The following is a 22,326-nucleotide window of genomic DNA, read 5'->3' on the forward strand; positions in this document are numbered from 1 at the left end:
GGGGGCATAAAAATTATACTTCTGAACACAGGCTACAACAAAGTTATATGGATAATGATTTAAAGTACAAAAAATTATCATGTACCATTCCTATGTTGTTGTTGTTTTATACAACTCACCTCACTTAATTTGTCTTTCAGACTAGCATTCTCCTCCTGTAACTTCTCTACATCTGTTTGACCTGATGAGATACCTCCCTGTAATAAATACAATGAGTTATCTCCCTGTATGATAAGTGTAATAAACACAAAGAGCAATTGCTAATTTCTCAACATCCAGTGGCATATTATTTCATGCATTTTCAGGACATGAATGAAGGGCAATGTAGTTGGTGTATACTTAACCTTTCAAATATTGAGCTTTTGACTTTTGATAATACATTGTATTTGTGTCCTAAAGGCGATTTTTAATCCATATATGATGTTAGACTATTTGCAACAGATTGGGTACATGTACAATGTCAATGATTTTTCATCATTTCTTTGACATTTGATTTTAAATTTCCTATTCTTGAAAATATTTGCTTTTCAGAAAAAATGGGTTTTAACCAAATTTTAAAAGCAGTTAGAAATGCCAGTCTTTTGCCAAACAATTGGAAGGATGAATATTCAAATCTGTTCAGTTTATGAATAATGGAGCATGACTGGCTATTCAAATTGCCATGTTTACACCAAGAGATATAGTTGTTAACATCCTCATCCTGGTGGAATAGTCAAGATTCTCATTGGCAATCATACTATCTTATTTTTATATTGATACCGTTACAGAATTTTTTTAGCATACTTACTTTACTTTTTTCACTACGTTCCAGCTTCACTGCCAGCTTTTGACAATGAACTGCTACATCATGTAACTGCTGTTTTAGCGTATTTGTTTCTTCCGCAAGTGATGAACACAAAATGTCTCTAGTTTCACATTCATTCTTCATTGAACTGATCTCGTCATGTAACTTTTTTATTTCAGATAGTTTTTCGTCATCACTCGATTTCATTAGTCTTCCTGTACTTTGTAATTTTTCAGAAAGTCCTACAATGGTATGTCTTAAGTCCTCAATCTCTATGTTTTTATTTTCTAGGAGCTGTAATTCAAAAACAAATAAAATATAATATTATTATATATTTATTTTCATTAATTAAATCATTGTAAAATATAACATGTAATAGCAATAGTGAATACAATGTTCCAATGAAAAAAAAAACATATTCAAAATAAAAAGTTATTAAAAGTTAGAAACCATCTTAAAATGCTCAGCTGGGCGCTGGGCGCAGCTTGATACGACCGCAGAGGTCAAACCCTGAACAGTTGGGGCAAGTATGGACACAACATTCAAGCTTGATACAGCTCTGAATTTGGATTGTGATTAAATATTTGATACAGCATAGGTTTCTGACACAGAATGAATGTGGTCTAAGAACTTAAAAAAATTTAATTTACCTGTTCAAACCATATCATTATTATTTGCTTTTATATATAAATCAGAAATAACCAACTTAAAATGGAAAATTTTAAAGAAAAAAAAAGGAAAAAAAAATCCCCCCCCCAAATTTTTTGAACCCCCTTATGATTCATCACCCCCAAACTCAATCCCAGCCTTCCCTTTGTGGTATGGTACCTTGCAGTACAATTTCAGAGAGATCCATACACTTGAACACAAGTTATTGTCTGGAAACTAGAAAAATGCTTATTTTTGGCCCCTTTTTGGCCCCTTATTCCTAAAAGTTTTACGCAATTACCCCCAAACTCAATTCCAGCTTTCCCTTTGTGGTATGGAACCTTGTAGTACAATTTCATAAAGATCCATACACTTACACACAAGTTATTGTCCTGAAACTAGAAAAATGCTTGTTTTTTGCCCCTTTTTTCTAAAATTTTGAGGCAATTACCCCCAAAATCAATCCCAGCCTTCCCTTTGTGGTATGGTATCTTGAGTACAATTTCAGAGAGATCCATACACTTGAACACAAGTTATTGTCTGGAAACTAGAAAAATGCTTATTTTTGGCCCCTTTTTGGTCCCTTATTCCTAAACGTTTTGGGCAATTAACCCCCAAACTCAATTCCAGCTTTTCCTTTCTGATATGGAACCTTGTAGTACAATTTCAGAACGATCCATACACTTACACACAAGTTATTGTCATGAAACTAGAAAAATGGGTTTTTTTTGCCCCTTTTTTTGCCCCTAATTCCCAAAATTTTGAGGCAATTACCCCAAAAATCAATCCAAGCATTCCCTTTGTGATATGGAACCTTGTGGTACAATGTCAGGGAGATCCATACACTAACACAGAAGTTATTGTCTGGAAGTTACAAAAATGCTTATTTTTGGCCCCTAATTCCTTAACTGTTGGTACCATAACCCCCACAATCAATCCCAACCTTTCTTTTGTGGTATTGAACCTTATGGTAAAATTTCATAGAGATCCATTCACTTAAACTAAAGTTATTGTGCGAAAACCAATGTGTCTTCGGACGACGACAACGACGACGCCAACGTCATACCAATATACGGCCGCAAAAATTTGCGGTCGTATAAAAAGCTTTAGGATAAGAAATGAATTATTTAAAACTTACAATTTTACTTTTGTAGTATAATTTAGTATTTTTAATTACAATATGTACTAAATGAATATTTATCATGTACAATCATAATATTTGATAACCTCATAAATCTGTCATTGTCTGTCAGTCATTAGATATTTCCAATAATAAATTTCTTAATTTATACATGAGAGTATATCTTACTTTTTAAAGGGAATGTACCAATATTTTTAATAAGTTATGTTTTTATAAAATAGATAAATACTGCCTAATTTAGACTTACCTGGTATTCCCATTATTAAGCAATCAATATGTATTTATCATTCTTTTGTTTCATTTTTGTCTTCCTGAACTCAGAGTTGAAAGGAAGTTTTATGTTTGGAAAGAAACAGTTTTCATTCACAAATTTCAATTTCATACATTTGCTACCTTAAAGTATTTAAGTGGAACTGAGTACCTTAGGTCTTCAAAAATCCTAATTCTAGAATCTTATCATTTCTTAAATGGATGTAATAAGGGAGTTTTCCTCTTCTTTTTTTTCTTCTATATCTTGTATGAAAATGAACTGAGCTTTCAGATTAAAGTTATTATAAAAATTTGTTTACATGGCTATAATTGAAATGAATCAATGACAAAAATCAGGATAAAGTTATTGGCATGGATGGGCACATATTTATTGTATAAATAAGGCTTTAATGTCCTAAAAAATTCATTTCACTATAAAAGTATAATTTTTAAGAGAAAAAATATTTGCAAGTTAAAGTAATGAACTTTTCAGTATAATATTAGATGTTAATCAATAAAATCAAAACTAATTATGTTGTACTTTGTTCAGCCTATTTTTATTTTACTTTTATATTATGTTTGAAAATTATATTGTAATTATTCTGGTCATTTTGGGCGTTGTAATTGGCAAATAAAGTATCAAATGTTGAGAAATTTTTTCACCAGGAAAAATATTTATTTGCAGCAAGAAAGCTAGTCAAAAGGAGCCAATAGAAAATAAAATGCTCTGCTGGGCGCAACTTGATACGACCGCAGAGGTCGAACCCTGAACAGTTGGGGCAAGTATGGACATAACATTCAAGCTAGATACAGCACTGAATTTGAATTGTGATTATATATTTGACACAGCATAGGTTTCTGACACAAAATGAATGTGGTCTAAGAACTTAAAAATTTTTAATTTACCTATTCAAACCATATCATTATTATTTGCTTTTATATATAAATCAGAAATAACCAATTTAAAATGGAAAATTTTAAAGAAAAAAAAAAGGAACCTCCCCCCCCGATTTTTTGAACCCCCTTATGGTTCATCACCCCCAAACTCAATCCCAGCCATCCCTTTGTGGTATGGTACCTTTCAGTACAATTTCAGAGAGATCCATACACTTGAACACAAGTTATTGTCTGGAAACTAGAAAAATGCTTGTTTTTTGGCCCCTTTTTGGCCCCAAATTCCTAAACTTTTAAAGCAATTACCCCATAACTCAAACCCAGCTTTCCCTTTGTGGTATGGAACCTTGTAGTACAATTTCAGAAAGATCCATACACTTACACACAAGTTATTGTCATGAAACTAGAAAAATGCTTGTTTTTTGCCCCTTTTTGGCCCCTAATTCCTAAAATTTTGAGGCAATTACCCCAAAAATCAATCCCAGCCTTCCCTTTGTGGTATGGTACCTTGCAGTACAATTTCAGAGAGATCCATACACTTGAACACAAGTTATTGTCTGGAAACTTTCCCTTTGTGATATGGAACCTTGTAGTACAATTTCAGAAAGATCCATACACTTACACACAAGTTATTGTCATGAAACTAGAAAAATGGGGTTTTTTTTGCCCTTTTTTTGGCCCCTAATTCCTAAAATTTTGAGGCAATTACCCCCAAAATCAATCCCAGGATTCCCTTTGTGATATGGAACCTTGTGGTACAATGTCAGAGAGATCCATACACTAACACACAAGTTATGTCTGGAAGTTACAACAATGCTTATTTTTGGCCCATTTTTGGCCCCTAATTCCTTAACTGTTGGTGCCATAACCCCCAAAATCAATCCCAACCTTCCTTTTGTGGTATTGAACCTTATGGTAAAATTTCATAGATATCCATTCACTTAAACTAAAGTTAGAGTGTGAAAACCAATGTGTCTTCGGACGACGACGCCAACGTCATACCAATATACCACCGCAAAATTTTTTTGCGGTCGTATAAAAAGCTCTGATTAGTTCTGGACAAAACCTGTTAAAAGTTGTTTATGTGCAATGACAGTACTATCCTAAAAATTATTTCAAATGGTCTGTTTTAACCTTAATCAAATAAAACGGTTTAATATATGTGTAGTCTAAAAAGAAAGGAAGATTTCCCTTACAATCAAACACACCCAAGATATGTTGAATACTAGTTTCTTTACTGTACAGCTAAATTTGGAAATGAGTGCTAGAATGTTCTCAGAAGTCATTAGAATTTTCTCTCCTGTAACAATGTCTCATTCTCAATGCTTATAAATATCATATGACATTTTGCTACAGTTATATATTTAATGATAATGTCATGCATGTGGGCTAAAATATGTTTAATATGTGTGATGTAAGTTTAATTTACATCACTTATAATATTTATATTTTATTGGATAAGGAAGTTAGACAAATAACGGGCAAGATACTGCATAGCTGAGTTAACCACATTGACAATACAATATAGTATTTAATATCTATTTAAGGAAATAAATAAACTGGAGGCAGGCCACATTTGATTGTTTACTAGTAATGTCAGATTATCTTTCTTATTAACAAGGTATTATAACATTAATATTACATTGGTTGCAATGAATTACAGTGATTCCCAGTGAAATAACTAAACTTAAGAAGATAAGAGAGAAACATGATCAGCAATACAAGATCAACAAAAAAATTGAATTTTGTCATGAATTAATTTCTAGTCTACAATGTTGGAGAGCATCCATAGACCTAGTTGAGCAACACATGCTCTTTAAAGTCTCTCATTTCCTGTCCCCAGAAGGTCAATCATGGGGTAACAATACTGAGGCTTGCTCTGAAGGAGGTGTAATACTGTTTTACCTCTATCTGTCTTAAGAAATTCAATCACAATTTTCTCAGGAACTACTAATTGAGCTTAGCTTCAAGAAATTTGTTATCAGTTTTCATATGAACATGCTATACTGTGTGATTCAGTTTCAGATTCATCTATTCGCCTTTTCAGAATCTAAAGGACTATATATATGGGTAATCTCATTGCTCGTACACCAAAATGAAAATAACTTTACATCATTGGTTGAATTTCAATTGTTTAGTACGTTTTAAACCAATCACAATGTTTTGGTGTATGCTTTTGAAAATATTACCCAGAAAGCATTAGATTCTGAAACGGCATTTGTCAACTTCCTGTTTACCCAATACCTATATATTCTAGTACATGGGAAGTATATCAGATAATTTCACTCCACTGATGTCATACAACATTGGTGTTGTCAAGATGCTGTCAATGACGTTGAATCAATACAATTAAGAATGCATAGAGAAAGATATACATGTAGTTCCTTTTTTTCTTTATTTCCATTAAAAAGTCCATGGTCAATGTAATAAAAAGAATATCTAATCCAAGAATTAGAATACAGAAAAAATATTCAACTAATGACAAAACAACATTGATAATTTACTCATGAGCCATGCATATTCGTGAATTAATGTGTTGTTCTGTCACTCGGTGAATATTTTTCTATATTTGACTTCTTGGATTAGTTATTCTATAAGTATCTATACATGACACAACTGTACACATTTTATAAAATATAGAGTCACGATACTTATTTTGGAAGCTATAAGGCTTGTTTTTATAGTACTTATTCATCAGGTCAATATTATGACCAGAAATGTGTGGCTGTTGGAGGCAAAGGTCAGGTAAAAAGATCACATAAACCTCAAATTTCTTTTTTGAATTATGTTTTAATTGCAAACCCAAGCTTCATGACAATGTCCGGTTCAGACTCAGCACAACTGATTGAGAATATAAATTCCCAGACTTGTCCAGACAATACGATGGTTTCCATGCTCTAGCCCATGCCTTACAGATTTTTGGAATAAACAAATTTGCAACAAAGAGTATCTAATCCTTCCCACTAAGACAATATTAGAAAAAACTATGTTGCTGTATTTTCACCCAAATAAAATTGTAAAATAGCTTCTTTTATAATAACAATGTTTGGTGAAGATGATGCCAGTATCACTAATTGAATTCATTAGCAGATCCATTTCATAACACTCTGCCACCTTTTTTTCTTCAGATTTTTTGATAATCATTTTAAAAATTGGAAATTAGGTTTTAAAACCCCTTAAAAATTTGCAAGTCTGACTTCTGATATAATGACTGGTATAAATTCATCCTAAAATTCCCCTCACCCAACTTAAGTTTATACACTTAGGAGACAACAGTTGATATTCCATGAGTGGGGGAGGGGTGGGGGGCAAAAAAACGGGGAGGAGGGGACAGGTAGGTTTTTTATCTGACAAAATAAAAAAATTTCATTTAGAGAGTCTATAGCTTATTTTATGCACTTTTGAACACATTTACTTCCTGCATTCTGCTGGATCCTGTTTAGTGCAGGGTAATATTTTTTCAGTTCTATTCAGAATATTCACAATATCAAACCGTTGTCTCTAATCAAAAAAATTATATCCAGGATATCAGAACATTTAATATAATTAAACTTATCATGATTTACACCCATACAAAAATTAATATAGAAATTCTTTGGTGGGGTTCGTGTTGCTTAGTCTTAAGTTTTCTATGTTGTGTTTTGTGTACTATTGTTTGTCTGTTTGTCTTTTTCTTTTTTAGCCATGGTGTTGTCAGTTTATTTTCAATTTATGAGTTTGAATGTCCCTCTGGTATCTTTCACCGCCCCTCTTTAATATTTCTGCATTATTTCCCTCTTCACATGCTATGAAATTCCATTTATATTTAGGATGTCCTTTAAAAAAATTATATATCCTGAAACTCAATCGACTGAATTGAGGAGAGTAAGTTTTGAAGTATGTACATGCATAACGTACATACAATTTTGTTCAAATTTGCATATACATCATATGCAATTGTATATATATATACTTTTTTATCAAAATATCAGTAATTATGAACACAAAGGAGATATGGAGTAAAATACAACAACTTAACTACACAACTCAGTAGAAAACACACTAAAAGGGGCTACTGTATGGACTTTTGGATGGACAACACTACACACAAACTTGAAAACATGAAACATTCAGAGTGGAGTCAAGTAGTAAATAAGAAGTTATCATCAATCAACAGTATTATTAGTGTCAAGTGAGCCTAAAAATTTATTGCCATTCATCACATTGTCTTTTTGAGCTACCATGGAGAAAAAAGTTAATTGTTTAAGAGGTTTCTCACTAAGGCGAGTCCATGAATCTTGGACTCATGAAAATCTGTCTGGAGTCTCTGGACTCATCATTTTCAAAACAAGCCAGTCCAAAGATGCATCAAGATTGTAAAATGTTGTATCAACTGAGCACAAATATCATCATTTTATGACAAAAGTTTAAAAATAATCTAAACTTCATGTCTTTTCCTTGCTTTATTTTGTCATGGGGACTAAATTGATAAATCATATAGCAATAAAGTTTCATCTTCTCACTGTTGGACTCACCATGGCCGAAAATGATGAGTCCCTGGACTTGTCTTCAAAATGCCTTAGTGAGAACACTGTGTTTACCTTATTTTAGCAAATTTTTAGCAAATATCAATCTGATAAAGTATCCCATCCCTACCCTCGTGAGATGACAGTTCAATAAAAACCAAATTCTAAACCTTTAAAAAGGCATAAAGACAAACTGTTCAAAAGCTTATAACTAGAGGCTCTAAAGATCCTGTGTTGCTCACCTTGGTCTATGGGAATATCAAACATTAAGCACACTCTCCAACATTGTAGACGAGAATAGACTTTTCATGACAAAAATCTCTATTTTGTTGATCTTGTATTACTGATCTTTTAGTCTGTTTAGTTTCTTTGACTTATTAAAAGATCTTGCCTTGCTGATCATTTTTTTGACTTATTAAACGATCTTGCCTTGCTGATCATTTTTGTTTTTCAAAGTGTTTATTTTTCTATTATAATTTAAATCATATGAGGCATAACAGAAAAATAAATTGGGAATGTGTCCATGGGACACAGATGATGCCCCCGCTTGCATATCATATAAAGTTATAAAGGGACATAACTAAAGAATGGTAAAAGTGACGTTACCCAAATTTGTACTTGATCTGAGTTTTGTGGTAATAAGTATTGTGTATAAGTTTCATAACATTTGGTTGAGGCAAACTAAAGTTAGAGAACGGAAACCAACTTTGGGACGTACGTACGTAAGTATGTACGAATGGACGGACAAGGGTAAAACTTAATGCCCCCTCCACTACGGCGAGGGCATAAAAATGTTTCTCTCTGAATATCATAGTTTTCATGATAATGGGCAAAAATGAAGAAAAAAAAAACGTAAAATTTGTCATTTATGGGCCATAACTCCAATAAGAATTTGTCTAACAGTTTTGACATATATGGACAATTGGTAGAACTCATTATTCTGAACATATTTGTTGCTTTCAGATTTTCTCTATTTATAACGGTTCAAAAAATAATAGACAAAACTTGCATTTTACCCCTATGTTCTATTTTTAGCCATGTCAGCCATGTTGGTTGGTAGGCGGGGTCATCTGACACATTTTTTTTATCTACATACCTTGTTGATGAGTGTGGCCAAGTTTGGTTAAATTTGTCTCAGTAGTTTCAGAGGAGAAGATTTTTGTAAAAGATTACAAAAATTTACAAAAAATTGTTAAAAGTTGACTATGAGGGCAATAACTTCTAAAGGGTTCAACTGACCATTTTGGTCATGTTTGACTTATTTGTAGATCTTACTTTGCTGAACAATTTTGCTGTTTACAGTTTATCTCTATCTATTATAATATTCAAGATAATAACCAAAAACTGCAAAATTTCCTTAAAATTACCAATTCTGGGGCAGCAACCCATCAACAGAATGTCTGATGCGTCTGAAAATTTCAGGGCAGATAGATCTTGACCTGGTGAACATTTTTATTCCATGTCAGATTTGCTGTAAATGCTTTAGTTTCAGATATATAAGCCAAAAACTGCATTTTACCCCCATGTTCTATTTTTAGCCATGGCAGCCATCTTGGTTGATGGACAGGGTCATCAGATACATTTTTAAACTAGATACCATAAGGATGATTTAGGCCAAGTTTGGTTCAATTTGGCCCAGTAGTTTCAGAGGAGAAGATTTTTTGTAAAAACTTACAAAAATTTACGAAAAATTGTGAAAAATTGACTTTAAAGGGCAATAACTCCTAAAGGGGTCAATTGACCATTTTGGTCATGTTGACTTATTTGTAGATCTTACTTTTCTGAACAATTTTGCTGTTTACAGTTTATCTCTATCTATTATCTGATTATAATATTCAAGATAATAACCAAAAATTGCAAAATTTCCTTAAAATTACCAATTTAGGGGCAGCAACCGAACAACCGGTTGTCTGATGCATCTGAAAATTTCAGGGCAGATAGATCTTGACCTGGTAAACATTTTTACTCCTGTCAAATTTGCTCTATATGCTTTAGTTTCAGCAGCCGGTTGTACGAACGTTGCATTAGCCTAATGGGTCATTAAGTCTTCATCAAGCCTTTATGATGCATTAGGCTAATGAAGACTTAATGAGTTATTAGACTAATGACACGTCCGTACAACCGGCTGCAGAGGTATAAGCCAAAAACTGCATTTTACCCCCATGTTCTATTTTGAGCCATGGCAGCCATCTTGGTTGATGGGCGGGGTCATCAGATATATTTTTTACACTACATACCCTAAGGATGATTTAGGCCAAGTTTGGTTTAATTTTGCCCTGTAGTTTCAGAGGAGAAGATTTTTGTAAAAGTTAACGGACAACGACAGACGACAGACGACGGACGACAAGTGATGAGAAAAGCTCACTTGGCCCTTTTGGGCCAGGTGAGCTAAAAATTAAACCCATGAATTTGATAGTTGAATCACCAACAACAAAAACATACCATCATAAATTTTTTTTTAAACAATACCAATACTGTTTCCAAAAAGATAAATGGGGAATGTGTCCATGGGACACAGATGATGCCCCCGCTTGCATATAACATTATTAAGGGACATAACTCAAGAACCATAGAAATGACACTACACAAATTTGTACTTGATCAGAGTTTTGTGGTAATAAGCATTGTGTATAAGTTTTATACCATTTGGTTGAGGCAAACTTAAGAAAGAATACGGAAACAAAAAATTCAGCAATTTTTCCTTTTGTAAAGGGCATAACTCTAGAATGGTAAAAGTGACGCCACCAAAATTCAAACTTGATCTGTGTTTTGTAGTAAGAAACATTGTGTATAAGATTCATAACATTTGGTTGAGGCAAACTAAAGTTAGAGAACAGAAACGAAAAATTCAGTGATTTTTCTATTTGTAAAGGGCATAACTCTAGAACGGTAAAAGTGACGCCACCAAAATTCAAATTTGATCTGTGTTTTGTGGTAATAAGCATTGTGTATAAGTTTCATTACATTTGGTTGAGGCAAACCAAAGTTAGAGAACGGAAACCAATTTTGGGACGTACGGACGGACAAGGGTTTTAATGCCCCCCTCCGCAACGGCGGGGGCATAAAAATGCTAACAGTAATACAGTTACATGTGTATGTGGGCTAAATGAGTCTTTTCAGTATAAAAAAAATCATTATTTTGACACTTTTATGCATCTAAAAACCAAATGAATTTTTCATGTAGAAATATACATGACATACACTTACATAGTTTTTTAAAATATGTTTAGAATATGAAATAAAGCAAATGCCCATAATAAATCTGTGCAACACAATCAAACTGTAGAAAAAACAGGTAACAAGAATTTGTTAATAAAAACATTTTTGTAACTTTCTTCAAGTGTATATATATATATACCTGATCAGTTGTTGTTTCATGTCATTTCTTGTTTATTTTTGGGGTGAATTTGGTCTTTGCATATATTTTTATTAATTAATTTTTTAGACTTGGGCATGTCAGAAAAAATTCAAAGCTTGAAATATATATGATATAGCCACAGGTCTTGTTGTTTCCTATTTTTCGTTTATTTGTTTCATTGGGTTGCTGTCTCATACCCATTTACCCCACATCTATTTTGCATTTAATAATTACAAATAAATTTATAAAAATCGAGAGAAAAAAAAAAGATGTACATGCAGACTTAACAAAAGATTATCAATACAGTATATTTTAAGCCAAATCAGATACATATAAAACAAATACGATGTCGCCTGCCAAATGAAAATTACAAAGACAATGAATAAAATGTGTTTGCTTTGTTCATGCTGGTAATTAAGGACATTACTATGAAAATGACAGGACATTATTACTGACCTACATAAAACTTTAGTGTAGAATACAAATAACAGAACAAAAATACAAATTCAGCAATAGCTTAAATTATACCATGCAAATTTTCAACAGGATTTAAAAAAAAAGACATTTAGCTTTTTTAACTTTGTCATAATGACCAATGGTTAAATAGTTGTATTGAGGGATGAGCAGTTATTTGAGAGTTTTCTTGTTTAAAAAATAAATAAAAAAACTGACTAAGCAAAGCTGTTACTTGTAAATATACATATCTTTGTAGGGGAATTTATTTTTTAAATTTTGTAGGGGAATTTATTTTGAAATTCAAACGACAAAAAATAATTTTCATAATATTTTGGAAAAGTAAGAAAGAAATAAACAATTCCTCTTTTGATAAGACCATGAAAGTAAAATGAAAGATACTTCCATGATAAGACACATGAACATTGTTGAGCAACATGAAAGAGGGTGTGGATGGGGGGGTCCTTGATTTCTGTATTCTTTAATTTTTTCACTCATTATTCTTTATCTTTAAAAATAATAGCCATTCTAAAATTACTTGATAACTGTGTTCTGGACATTGTCCTCTTTTGTAATCAGTCAGTATAATTTTACCCAATTCTTAAATTTTTGCAGTTATTCTTTATATTTTACATTTGTTAGCACCCCATTATTCTCTATTCTTTATTTTTTTTGCCCATTATTCTCTATTCTGCAAACCCCATCCATATCCTCATGAAAGATATTTTGTTTTGAAAATTTCATTCACAAAAAAAGGGGAAGGTCTTCCTAGTAAATTATAGAAACACCAAAAACCGAACCTGTGAGAAAACCCCTAGACCAGGAAATACTTTTTATGCCTATTGATTGGTGACCTCATTAGCCAATCAAATAAAAGATACTAACCTGCTGCAGTTTAATTATTTCTTCCGGATCTGTAGAAGCCCCTTGCAAAAGAGAACGCAGTCTTTTATTTTCTCGAGCTAAATTGTCCAAAACTTGTTTAGATGAGCCTGGAATAAAAACGTCCCCTTCTCCCAAGGTCATTCCGTCTGAAATTCCATTCATAGATAACCGCGACTGCAAATTTCTCACAACCGTTTCAAGAGCGATATTCTTTTTCTGATAAGCGGCATTTTCTTCTCTGGATTCATGCAATAATCTGGATACAGTTTCTACTCCTTCTCTCCGTATTTTCTGAGCTTGAATCTCTTGTTTATATTTTTGAATCATAAGTTTCATATGCTCAACTTTTTCTTTGTAAGAATCCCGTTCTTGTTCAACACTAAGCGTCATCAGTGACGATTCTGGCGACGAAGATTTTTGGCTCATTGTGATTGATGATAAATAATAATAAATAATTAATTTAAATTAATAACTCTAATTCTCGAAAGTCGTTTCATAACAACCGTACACTCCTATACAATAAGTCAATATTCAACAACTTGATATACCAACTTTTTAAGTTAAGGTCTTCGCAAATTTCCTTTTTCCACTAAAATTCGGGAATAGCACGCAGTTTCTCTTCTAAGTATACTTCTTTTATCACACATAAACACGTATCAACACATGAAAAGGTATGAACAACTGCACACTCATTTTCTCAATCCTTTAATTAGAACAGGGGAATTCCCCTTGTCTATCCAATAGTCTATTCTAAATAAATGATTGGGGTATAGTATATTTCAGTAAACAGGACAAACACGGGAATTTACAGAAATTTTACTGGCGACAACAAAACTTCCGTACAGGATGAAAATAAGAAAATTACGATTGTTGAAATTTGGGGAATGTGGCCCCAATTGATACAATAATCGAGTGCAAAAAAAAAGAATGATTGACAATATCAATTTTTCTTCAGGACGAATACAGTATGGCACTAGATAGTTGGGAAATATCCTGCAAATGCCAAATAAGGATATCTAATACGTCACTTTCAGGGAGCCAATCGGAGATGCAGATACTTATGCATTATGGTGAAGCTGTAATTAAGATGGCAACGGTCCTGCATCGAAACCCCTGGGGTTTTTAGCGGTGCCAAGTCATCAGAAGGAGAACAATAAGGTATTTTAGTGGCAGAGGAAACTAACAGTCATAATTTTATACGACCGCAAAAATTAAAAATTTTTTGGTCGTATATTGGTATCACGTTGTCGGGTCCCGGTAAAGTGAGAAACGGAACAGAAACGAAACAGAGCGAAACGAAACGAAACAGAGCGAAACGAAACGAAACATGGCGAAACGAAACGAAACACAGCGCAACGAAACGAAACATGTAAATTGAGAAACGAAACACAACGAAACGAAACAAAATCTGTATTTTGAGGAACGACCTATAGAAAATCTTCCTGACGAGATATGTGCATAGCCGAAGACACCGAATATTCCATTCAACTTTGAAAAAATTACTCTTCATTTACATTGGTATCTTCGTGCATTAGTTGCAATTAGTCAACTTGTTTTGTTAAATGTGAGGCTTAGGTGCGTCAGCTATGCTACAGAGCCTGTTCTTATATCAAGGCTTCTTGTCACGTGCAACAATGAGGGAACATTGAAATTAGAATAGCTGTTACTGTTACAGGGATCGTCTGAATATCAGCCTCAAACAAAATTGGCCATTCTTACCTTTGTGACTAGGATTTTTATGTACCGCCTACGGTAGTGGGGCATAATCTTTTCTGGTCTGTGCTGCCGTCCGTCAGTCCGTCCGTCCGATACTAGGTTTATTCTGTTTGTTAAGATAGATTAAATTACAATGGAGTTGTGTTCATGTCAACTTGAATCTACACATGTTCATTATGACATGTTCTTTTTGAAATGTATGCCAAATTAGGAATTTGAACCATAATTTGCGATTCAATGAACATGAAAATTTGATATTTTAAGCGAGTCATACTGTCCTATGGATACTTAACACATGACATAAGTAAAATCTCTTTGTTCTTACTGTGCTATAATCTGGATAATGCACAGCAAATGTGTGCATTTACTACCTCAGATATACTGCACAGTTCAAAAGTACTCTTACCTTTTGGGGCGGACCCTCGATTTTGAAAGGAGTGTAATTCCATATAAAATTTTAAAAATATCATCGAGTGTACATGTAGCGAATATAAAAAAGAAGATGTGATATGATTGCCAATGAGGCAACTCTCCACAAGTGACCAAATGACATAGTTATTAACAAATATAGGTCACCGTACGGCCTTCAACAATAAGCAAAGCCCATATCGCATAGTCAGCTATAAAAGGCCCCGAAATGACGTACAAATGTAAAACAATTCAAAAGAGAAAACTAACGGCCTAATTTATATACAAAAAATGAACGAAAAACAAATATGTAACACTTCAACAATTGACAACCACTGAATTACAGGCTCCTGAGTTGTGACAGGCACATTCATACAGAATGTGGCGGGGTTAAACATATTAGCGGGATACCCCCTAACCTGGGACAGTGGTGTAACAGTACAACATAAGAACGAACTATAAAAATCAGTTGAAAAAGGCTTAACTCATCAGATAGATACAAATAACATACATCTAACAAAAACACAGAGTGGACGTGGCCGGGTACTTGTATATCCCAACAACAAAAAGACACTAAGTACTGATCTGAGAGTACTCGAAGTTACTGACAGCTAGTTCAAAGCCACTAACAAGTAATAAAAAAATCATGCATCTAAGACTAAATTATCAATCTGTATGCATCCAACATCCAATGGATTTAGTGTACAGACGTCATAAACAGTTAGAGGAAAAACACGACCTTGTGTAATGCCAAGATACAGGTATCGACAGATTGTAGATCCATGAATGTGTATATGAACTATATAACAATAATATTTAGTTTGCTTTTAATTTACTGACAACAAAATCAATATTGATACCAATAAAACAATTTTCAATGATCTAATTACAGTGTTGAATTGGTAGCCTTTTAGAATAAGTTTATTTCACGGATCGACAAGTTTACCAGGATCGTTTCTAAATTCCGGGCACGGTAAACAACATTCCCATAAAAATTAGGATGTGCTATCCCATTTGAACTTCAAAACCAAATCTTTATATCTATGGAAGAATTTAGTAAAGGTTTTAAGTAATTTGTGGTGATGAAATCCCTGGCTTAATAATTTACCAGTAATACATAGATTACGTTCGTTAAAATAAAAAAACGTCACAACAGACACGGGCATAGCGAACGAGTTGTGAAATTCAAACACCATAAGATGGTGCCAATGGAACATCACCATCCAAAAAGGGAAAAATAACAATCGGGAACGAAAAATCGTCCCTTTTGTCGTAAATTTCGGCAGTATATTTAGAAAATTCTTGATTTTTTAACGAAAAAATATCATCAAGATAAAGGTAAGTGTTGTTGAATTTATCAGTTAAATGCAATTTTGACGGGTCTTTACTTAGTGTCGTCATAAACTATGATTCATAACAGTACAAAAACAAGTCTTCTATTAAAGGGGCGCAATTAGTGCCCATTGGAATACCTACAACCTGTCGATAAACTTTGTTGCCAAAACGTACATAAATATTATCAAGGGGAAATTAACAGCTTCAATCATCTCATCCCACCTCCAGTAAGTATATCTAGCATAATTACCTTTCACATTAGAGAAGAAGGCTTTAAATGAATTGCAGCAAATATATTTGCATTCAGATTTACCAAACGACCATTTAATTAAATAAGAAAACTTTTGTTTGATAAGATTGTGTGGAGGTGTAGTGCAAAGAGTAGAAAATTCGCATTCAGATCTACCAAACGACCATTTAATTAGAGTAGAAAAGTCAAAACTGTCAACAGAATCCAAAAGACCATCAAAAACATCTAGTTTATTTAAATCATCCAATTTTTTTCACTCCAAAATAGACGATTTTATGCTAAAACATGATATGTTTTCCACTCAAAGGGTGGGACATAAAATATTTTATAATATTTTGTGTACAATGTACATCTGAAATCAGTGTTTCCCAGTCAAACCAGATAATAATAATTTTTTTTGTAATTTCTGCCGAAAAAGAAATGTACTTTAGAATATCCAAATAAATAAAATCTGATTTTGATTATAGTTTCGTGCTCAATGGAATTAATTACGACTATTTAGATATGTATGCCTTTTAAGTTTTGGGATCGAATTGAATGAGGAACATATTCAAGTTTGTATCAAAGCAGGTTTGGGGGATAAGCTACAGATCAATCGGATTTTGTTTAGAAGCGACATGTCTTTAAAATTTATACAGTAAAAAAAATGGAGGGAGGGGAAGTTAAAGATTGAAAAGTGTAACATTATTTTCTGTTTACATATTAATATTTTTAATTTAGGTACACCTCCACATGGGAAGGTCGACTATTCATATATATTATATATTAATAGAAACAAGTGTCTGTGTACATCTCTCTTTGGTTCATCTTCCTAGAATTATTGAGGGAATGAAAGACAATTAATCTATACACAATAACCAGTTTAGTTATGATTTTTCATGCACCGATTCTAAAGTACACTCAACGGAACTAAAACTGTATGAAATGTAGGTTACACGTCAATAAGACAGCAACCAAACGACAAGAACAAACTACGGACATCTAGAAGGCAACATATAGTATAATTTCAACAATAGATAGGTATCTACACAACATGTCCATTTCTAATTCGTCACTATAACATATTCTAGTTTGTATTCGTTTCTTCTTTGTTTTTAAGTTTCAAAGATTTTTTATTATGGCAGTCCATGACCATGATGACATTCTTCTTCTTTCATTTTGTTGCAAATCAGGCAAGACATAATCTCGTTTGATACAAGTTCAATTCATATTAACCTTTTAAACTACTTACAACAGGTACCATCGACTTCAACTGTATGGAGATGCCGTATGTACTTCGTAGCTTATCTTTTGAAAATGTGGTAGATACTATACCTAGTAACACGCGTCTGTCAAGATAAATGGCGAATAACAAAACACAATATTCGGTACCGTAAGTTTAAAAAAGAAAGTAGAACATGACGAGTCGAACATACAATATTGTATGAATAAAAGGAGAAAGGTGACTGTGCTCCAGTACCACTTTAGATCACAAGGTCACGATTAAAAATTGCCTCGGGTCACCAGGTCACTTTTAAGCAAACTATTCAGTTCTAAACTGATTTGATTCTCGGTTTAAACATTTGAAAAGTCACATGTACTTTCAAAAGAGACGTCAGGTCGCAACGTGGTCAATCCCCCCCTTTGACGTCCCAGGTCGGACTTGACAATGTTGTAGCCACATATAGGGTGAATGCATCCAACTTGAACATTTGGATCCTACTACCTAAAGTTATGTATGGCAAAGTGCCCATACCATTTACATATTTTGGCTATTGTTATTTCACTTGGGATACGTACATGTAAGTGTTTCATTCATGAATCAAATACCTTTCTTGGCACAAACTCATAAACAATAAATGATAAAAACCTATTGCAGATTATTGCATATACAATGATATTCACAGACGTGATCGAATGAAAAGTTATACATAATAATATATCATAATATTATTAATGATAACAATGTGTGGGACTATAAAGCATAGAAAAATACAAAGCACAATAGAACTGGTATGTAATGCGTTCTTTCTAGTGCGGCAATCAGTGAAGTTAATCCCAGTGTGTAATGTGTGTTCGAATAAACCGTTAATCACACGTTCTCTTTGGATTAAACGAGATCTTTTGTATACATATATAAAAAAAAGCAGAGACAGATCCAGAGTTTAAGGAAAGGGGGAGGCATAATTGTCCAAAAAGATAAACATACCACCAATGTTGTTTTTTGACGATTTTTAAGCAAACGATTAGATGACATCAATCAAAAGGGCCCTCTAAACCCACATTGATCTTCAGCTATGTCAGGAAGATTTTCTATAGGTCGTTCCTCAAAATACAGATTTTGTTTCGTTTCGTTGTGTTTCGTTTCTCAATTTACATGTTTCGTTTCGTTTCGTCGTGTTTCGTTTCGTTTCGCTGTGTTTCGTTTCGTTTCGCCATGTTTCGTTTCGTTTCGCTCTGTTTCGTTTCTGTTCCGTTTCTCACTTTACCGGGACCCCACGTTGTCGTCGTCGTCGTCGTCAGTGTCGTCCGAAGACAGATGGTTTCCGGATAATAACTTTAGTATAACTATAAATAAATAGAAATCAATAAAATTTTTACACAAGGTTTATAACCACTAAAGGAAGGTTGGGATTGATTTTGTAGTTTCCAGACAATAACTTGTGTTAAAGTGTATGAATCTCTCTGAAATTATACCACAAGTTTCCATACTACAAAGGGATGGTTAGGATCGACTTTGGGGGGTTATGGCTCAAACCATTTAGGATTTATGGGCAAAAAAGGGGAAAAACAAAGGTTTTTCTGGTTAAAGGACATTGAGACAATTTAAAAGTAGTGTAAGGGAGGTAATCCAAATCAATTTTAAAGAACAATGTTTGATTACCTCCCTTACACTGCTTGTAAATTATGTGTTAAGAAATGATGATTGTCTTGAGGTGATCAGCTGTCAATTTATTTTTAGCAGTTACTATTAATAAATATTAATTTTAGCCATTACTAAGTCTATGTATGTCATTTTATATTTGAAGACTTTTATGATGTATTTAAATGGGTAATTATGGTTGCAAACTCCATTAGAAATTTGAATTGAAATACTGACCATATCTTAAGGGAAAGAATTTTTTTTGGAATAAGGGAAAGCTCAGAAATTAAAAGAAAATTTCTTCAAATATTTTTTTTTTGGGGGGTTAGTATTCAACAGCATAGTGAATTGCACAAAAGCAAAAAACCGGGGTAAAATTTTTTTTTTGGGAGAGGGGGGGGTCAATTCGCAACAGCATAGTGTTTTGCACAAAACCAAAAAATGAATATAAATTCAAATCATATAACCAATTTGAAGTTCTTTGACTACAGTTATACTGTGTCAGAAACCTATTATGTGTCAAAAATTTAATTACAATCCAAATTCAGACCTGTATCAAGCGTGAATGTTGTGTCCATTTTGGCCCCAACTTTTCAGGGTTGGACATCTGCGGCCATATCCAACTGCGCTCAGCGAAGCAATTTATTTTCAATTGGATTTCTCTAAAAAGCACTTACAAAAGTTATTAGCATAGTTTTATACCGTCGCCTACTGAAGTTATCTACGGCTACAGATACCCCAAACAATGACAGAAATTAATTGATGAAATATAAGAAAAGACTAGGATAAGACATAAAAAGATCGCGCGACAATAAATAGGATTTGCCTTTTAAAGAGGCTGTACCGCTCCCACAGCTGTGCATGACTTTAAACTTAATATGATTAACTTCACTATGATTGTCATTAATATGAGGCAGGCATAACCTGTGAATGGGGACGAAGTCTGTATGATTTTTTTTTTTTAATTCAAACATATTTTAACTTCAAAATCTGTTAAAAAAGAAACGGAAATACTGTAACGTTTCCGATTTCGGTTCTGTTGTTATGGATTTTAGTTGTGACGTTATTTATGTTATGACGTCATATTCAATGTAATCAAAGAAACACTATCATCAGGTAACGGTTTTTCATATCAAGCCATTCAATGAATTATTAAAAATGAAATTGGAATTGCGTTCCTTCCTATATTTTACTAGACTGATAAATATATATTTTACTCAAAGACTCATGCAAAGAGACATGAGAAAGGAAGTAGATTTCTGCGCTAATGCGGGAAAACAAAAAAGTTAATAGAATGAAAATTTTGGGAATTTTTCCCGATTTAAAAAAAATTTTATTGATTTTTCTATCCCCTTAATAGGAATAATACGTAACCCAGAGATCATTATTTGATTTCAAAAATGAATTACTGAACCAATCGTGATTTGAACCTGTGACCCCTGGCACAGAAAGTCACTGCTCTACCAACTCAGATAAATGAGTAATCCACAAGCACATGGTTAAGTATTGACAAGGTGAGACTAAGGGGAAGGGGTAGTGCCTTGAAGTGGCATGAGGGCTCCACTTTTGTGGTCTAAAATGAACACGTTGAGGGATCGTATGCAATCATTCTTTTATTCTTCCCATTGTGATTTCCTTGGTCACCATGTTGGATGTACACACTATATTTATAATGATCTTTATGAACTTACCTGCTTTATGTAAATCATTTTTAAGTTATAAAATACACTTATAATATAATATTATTTAATAATCAAGTGTTATTCGGTCTTTACAAGTGTTACTCGGATAATAACGGTGTTATTTGCTCATTCGAGGTACCGAAGGGGAAGCACGGCTACACTCCCCCACGTCAACATACCTAATGACATACCGGCAATATCAACATCACTTACTCTGGCTGTAGGTTTTACTTTTAAACACACTTGGTTTTTTAGTTAGACAACAATTGTAACAGGAAAGCATGATTTGTCTGATAAAGTAAATTACTGATTCAGCCTTGATTTGAACCTAGCACCCCTGGCATAGTAAGCCACTGCTATACAAACTGAGTTAAGTAAGCATAGCTAATGGAGGGCAGTTATATATATCTTCTATGTAAGATGATTAATCACAACACCTAAAAATGTTTGTAAGATCCAGAATGAATAAACGCAGAAAATTTGTCTGTTATAAATTAATGATGGCCTTTTTTGAGGAAAATTTTACTGGGCTGTGGCTTGGGATTGTGAATAATCATGATGATAACATTTTTCAAATTTAAAAAACAGTTTATAACCTTGAGAGGGAATAATCAGCACTGGTCAGTGGCAGATCCAGAGGGGGGCGTAGAGGGCGTACGCCCCCCCTTTTCTTGCACTTTTTTTTTTATTAAGACTGTAAAATGATTAATCAGACTAGATATCGTTGACTCTGCCGTTTCCGTTTTTTATGCAAATTACACATGAGACCATGGATCTATATATCTGTTAGAAACACATGAAGGACTCTTTTACCACAATGAAAAATAGTACCATAGACCAATTAAACTGTTAGTAGCATGCTATGGTGTCTTTTATACATATTACACATGAGACCATTGACATATATATCCGTTTATAACACATGGACTTTTAAACCACAAAGAAACATAAAAACATGGACCATAGACTGTCAGTAACATGTCATGGTCTCATTTATGCATATTACACATGAGACCATGGACCATGGACCTATATATCTATTATCAACACATCATGGACTCTTATAAAGCTATGCGACAGAAGACCATGGACCAATTAGACTGTCAGTAACATGTCATGGTCTCATTTACGCATATTACACATGAGACCATGGACCTATACATATGTTATTAACAC

The 22,326-nt window shown here is 33.3% G+C and overlaps 2 protein-coding genes across 2 annotated transcripts in view; both read right to left on the reverse strand.

Moving 5' to 3' along the window:
* LOC127733126 (TNFAIP3-interacting protein 2-like) overlaps positions 1-13,651 on the reverse strand; it is a 205,881-nt gene extending 192,230 nt beyond the window's left edge. The window contains exons 1-3 of the mRNA XM_052242436.1: positions 12,918-13,651; positions 788-1,078; positions 120-197 (exon numbers count right to left, since the gene is read on the reverse strand). Coding sequence (XP_052098396.1) covers positions 120-197; positions 788-1,078; positions 12,918-13,343 — 795 coding nt within the window. The 5' untranslated portion in view covers positions 13,344-13,651. The remainder of the gene's footprint in view (positions 1-119; positions 198-787; positions 1,079-12,917) is intronic.
* Positions 1-22,326, reverse strand: part of LOC127733159 (serine/threonine-protein phosphatase 6 regulatory ankyrin repeat subunit B-like) — a 298,437-nt gene that overhangs the window by 26,569 nt on the left and 249,542 nt on the right. The window lies entirely within an intron of this gene.

Source organism: Mytilus californianus, unplaced genomic scaffold (genome assembly GCF_021869535.1).
Source record: "Mytilus californianus isolate M0D057914Y unplaced genomic scaffold, xbMytCali1.0.p SCAF_3, whole genome shotgun sequence".
NCBI classification, from domain to species: Eukaryota; Metazoa; Mollusca; class Bivalvia; order Mytilida; family Mytilidae; genus Mytilus; species Mytilus californianus.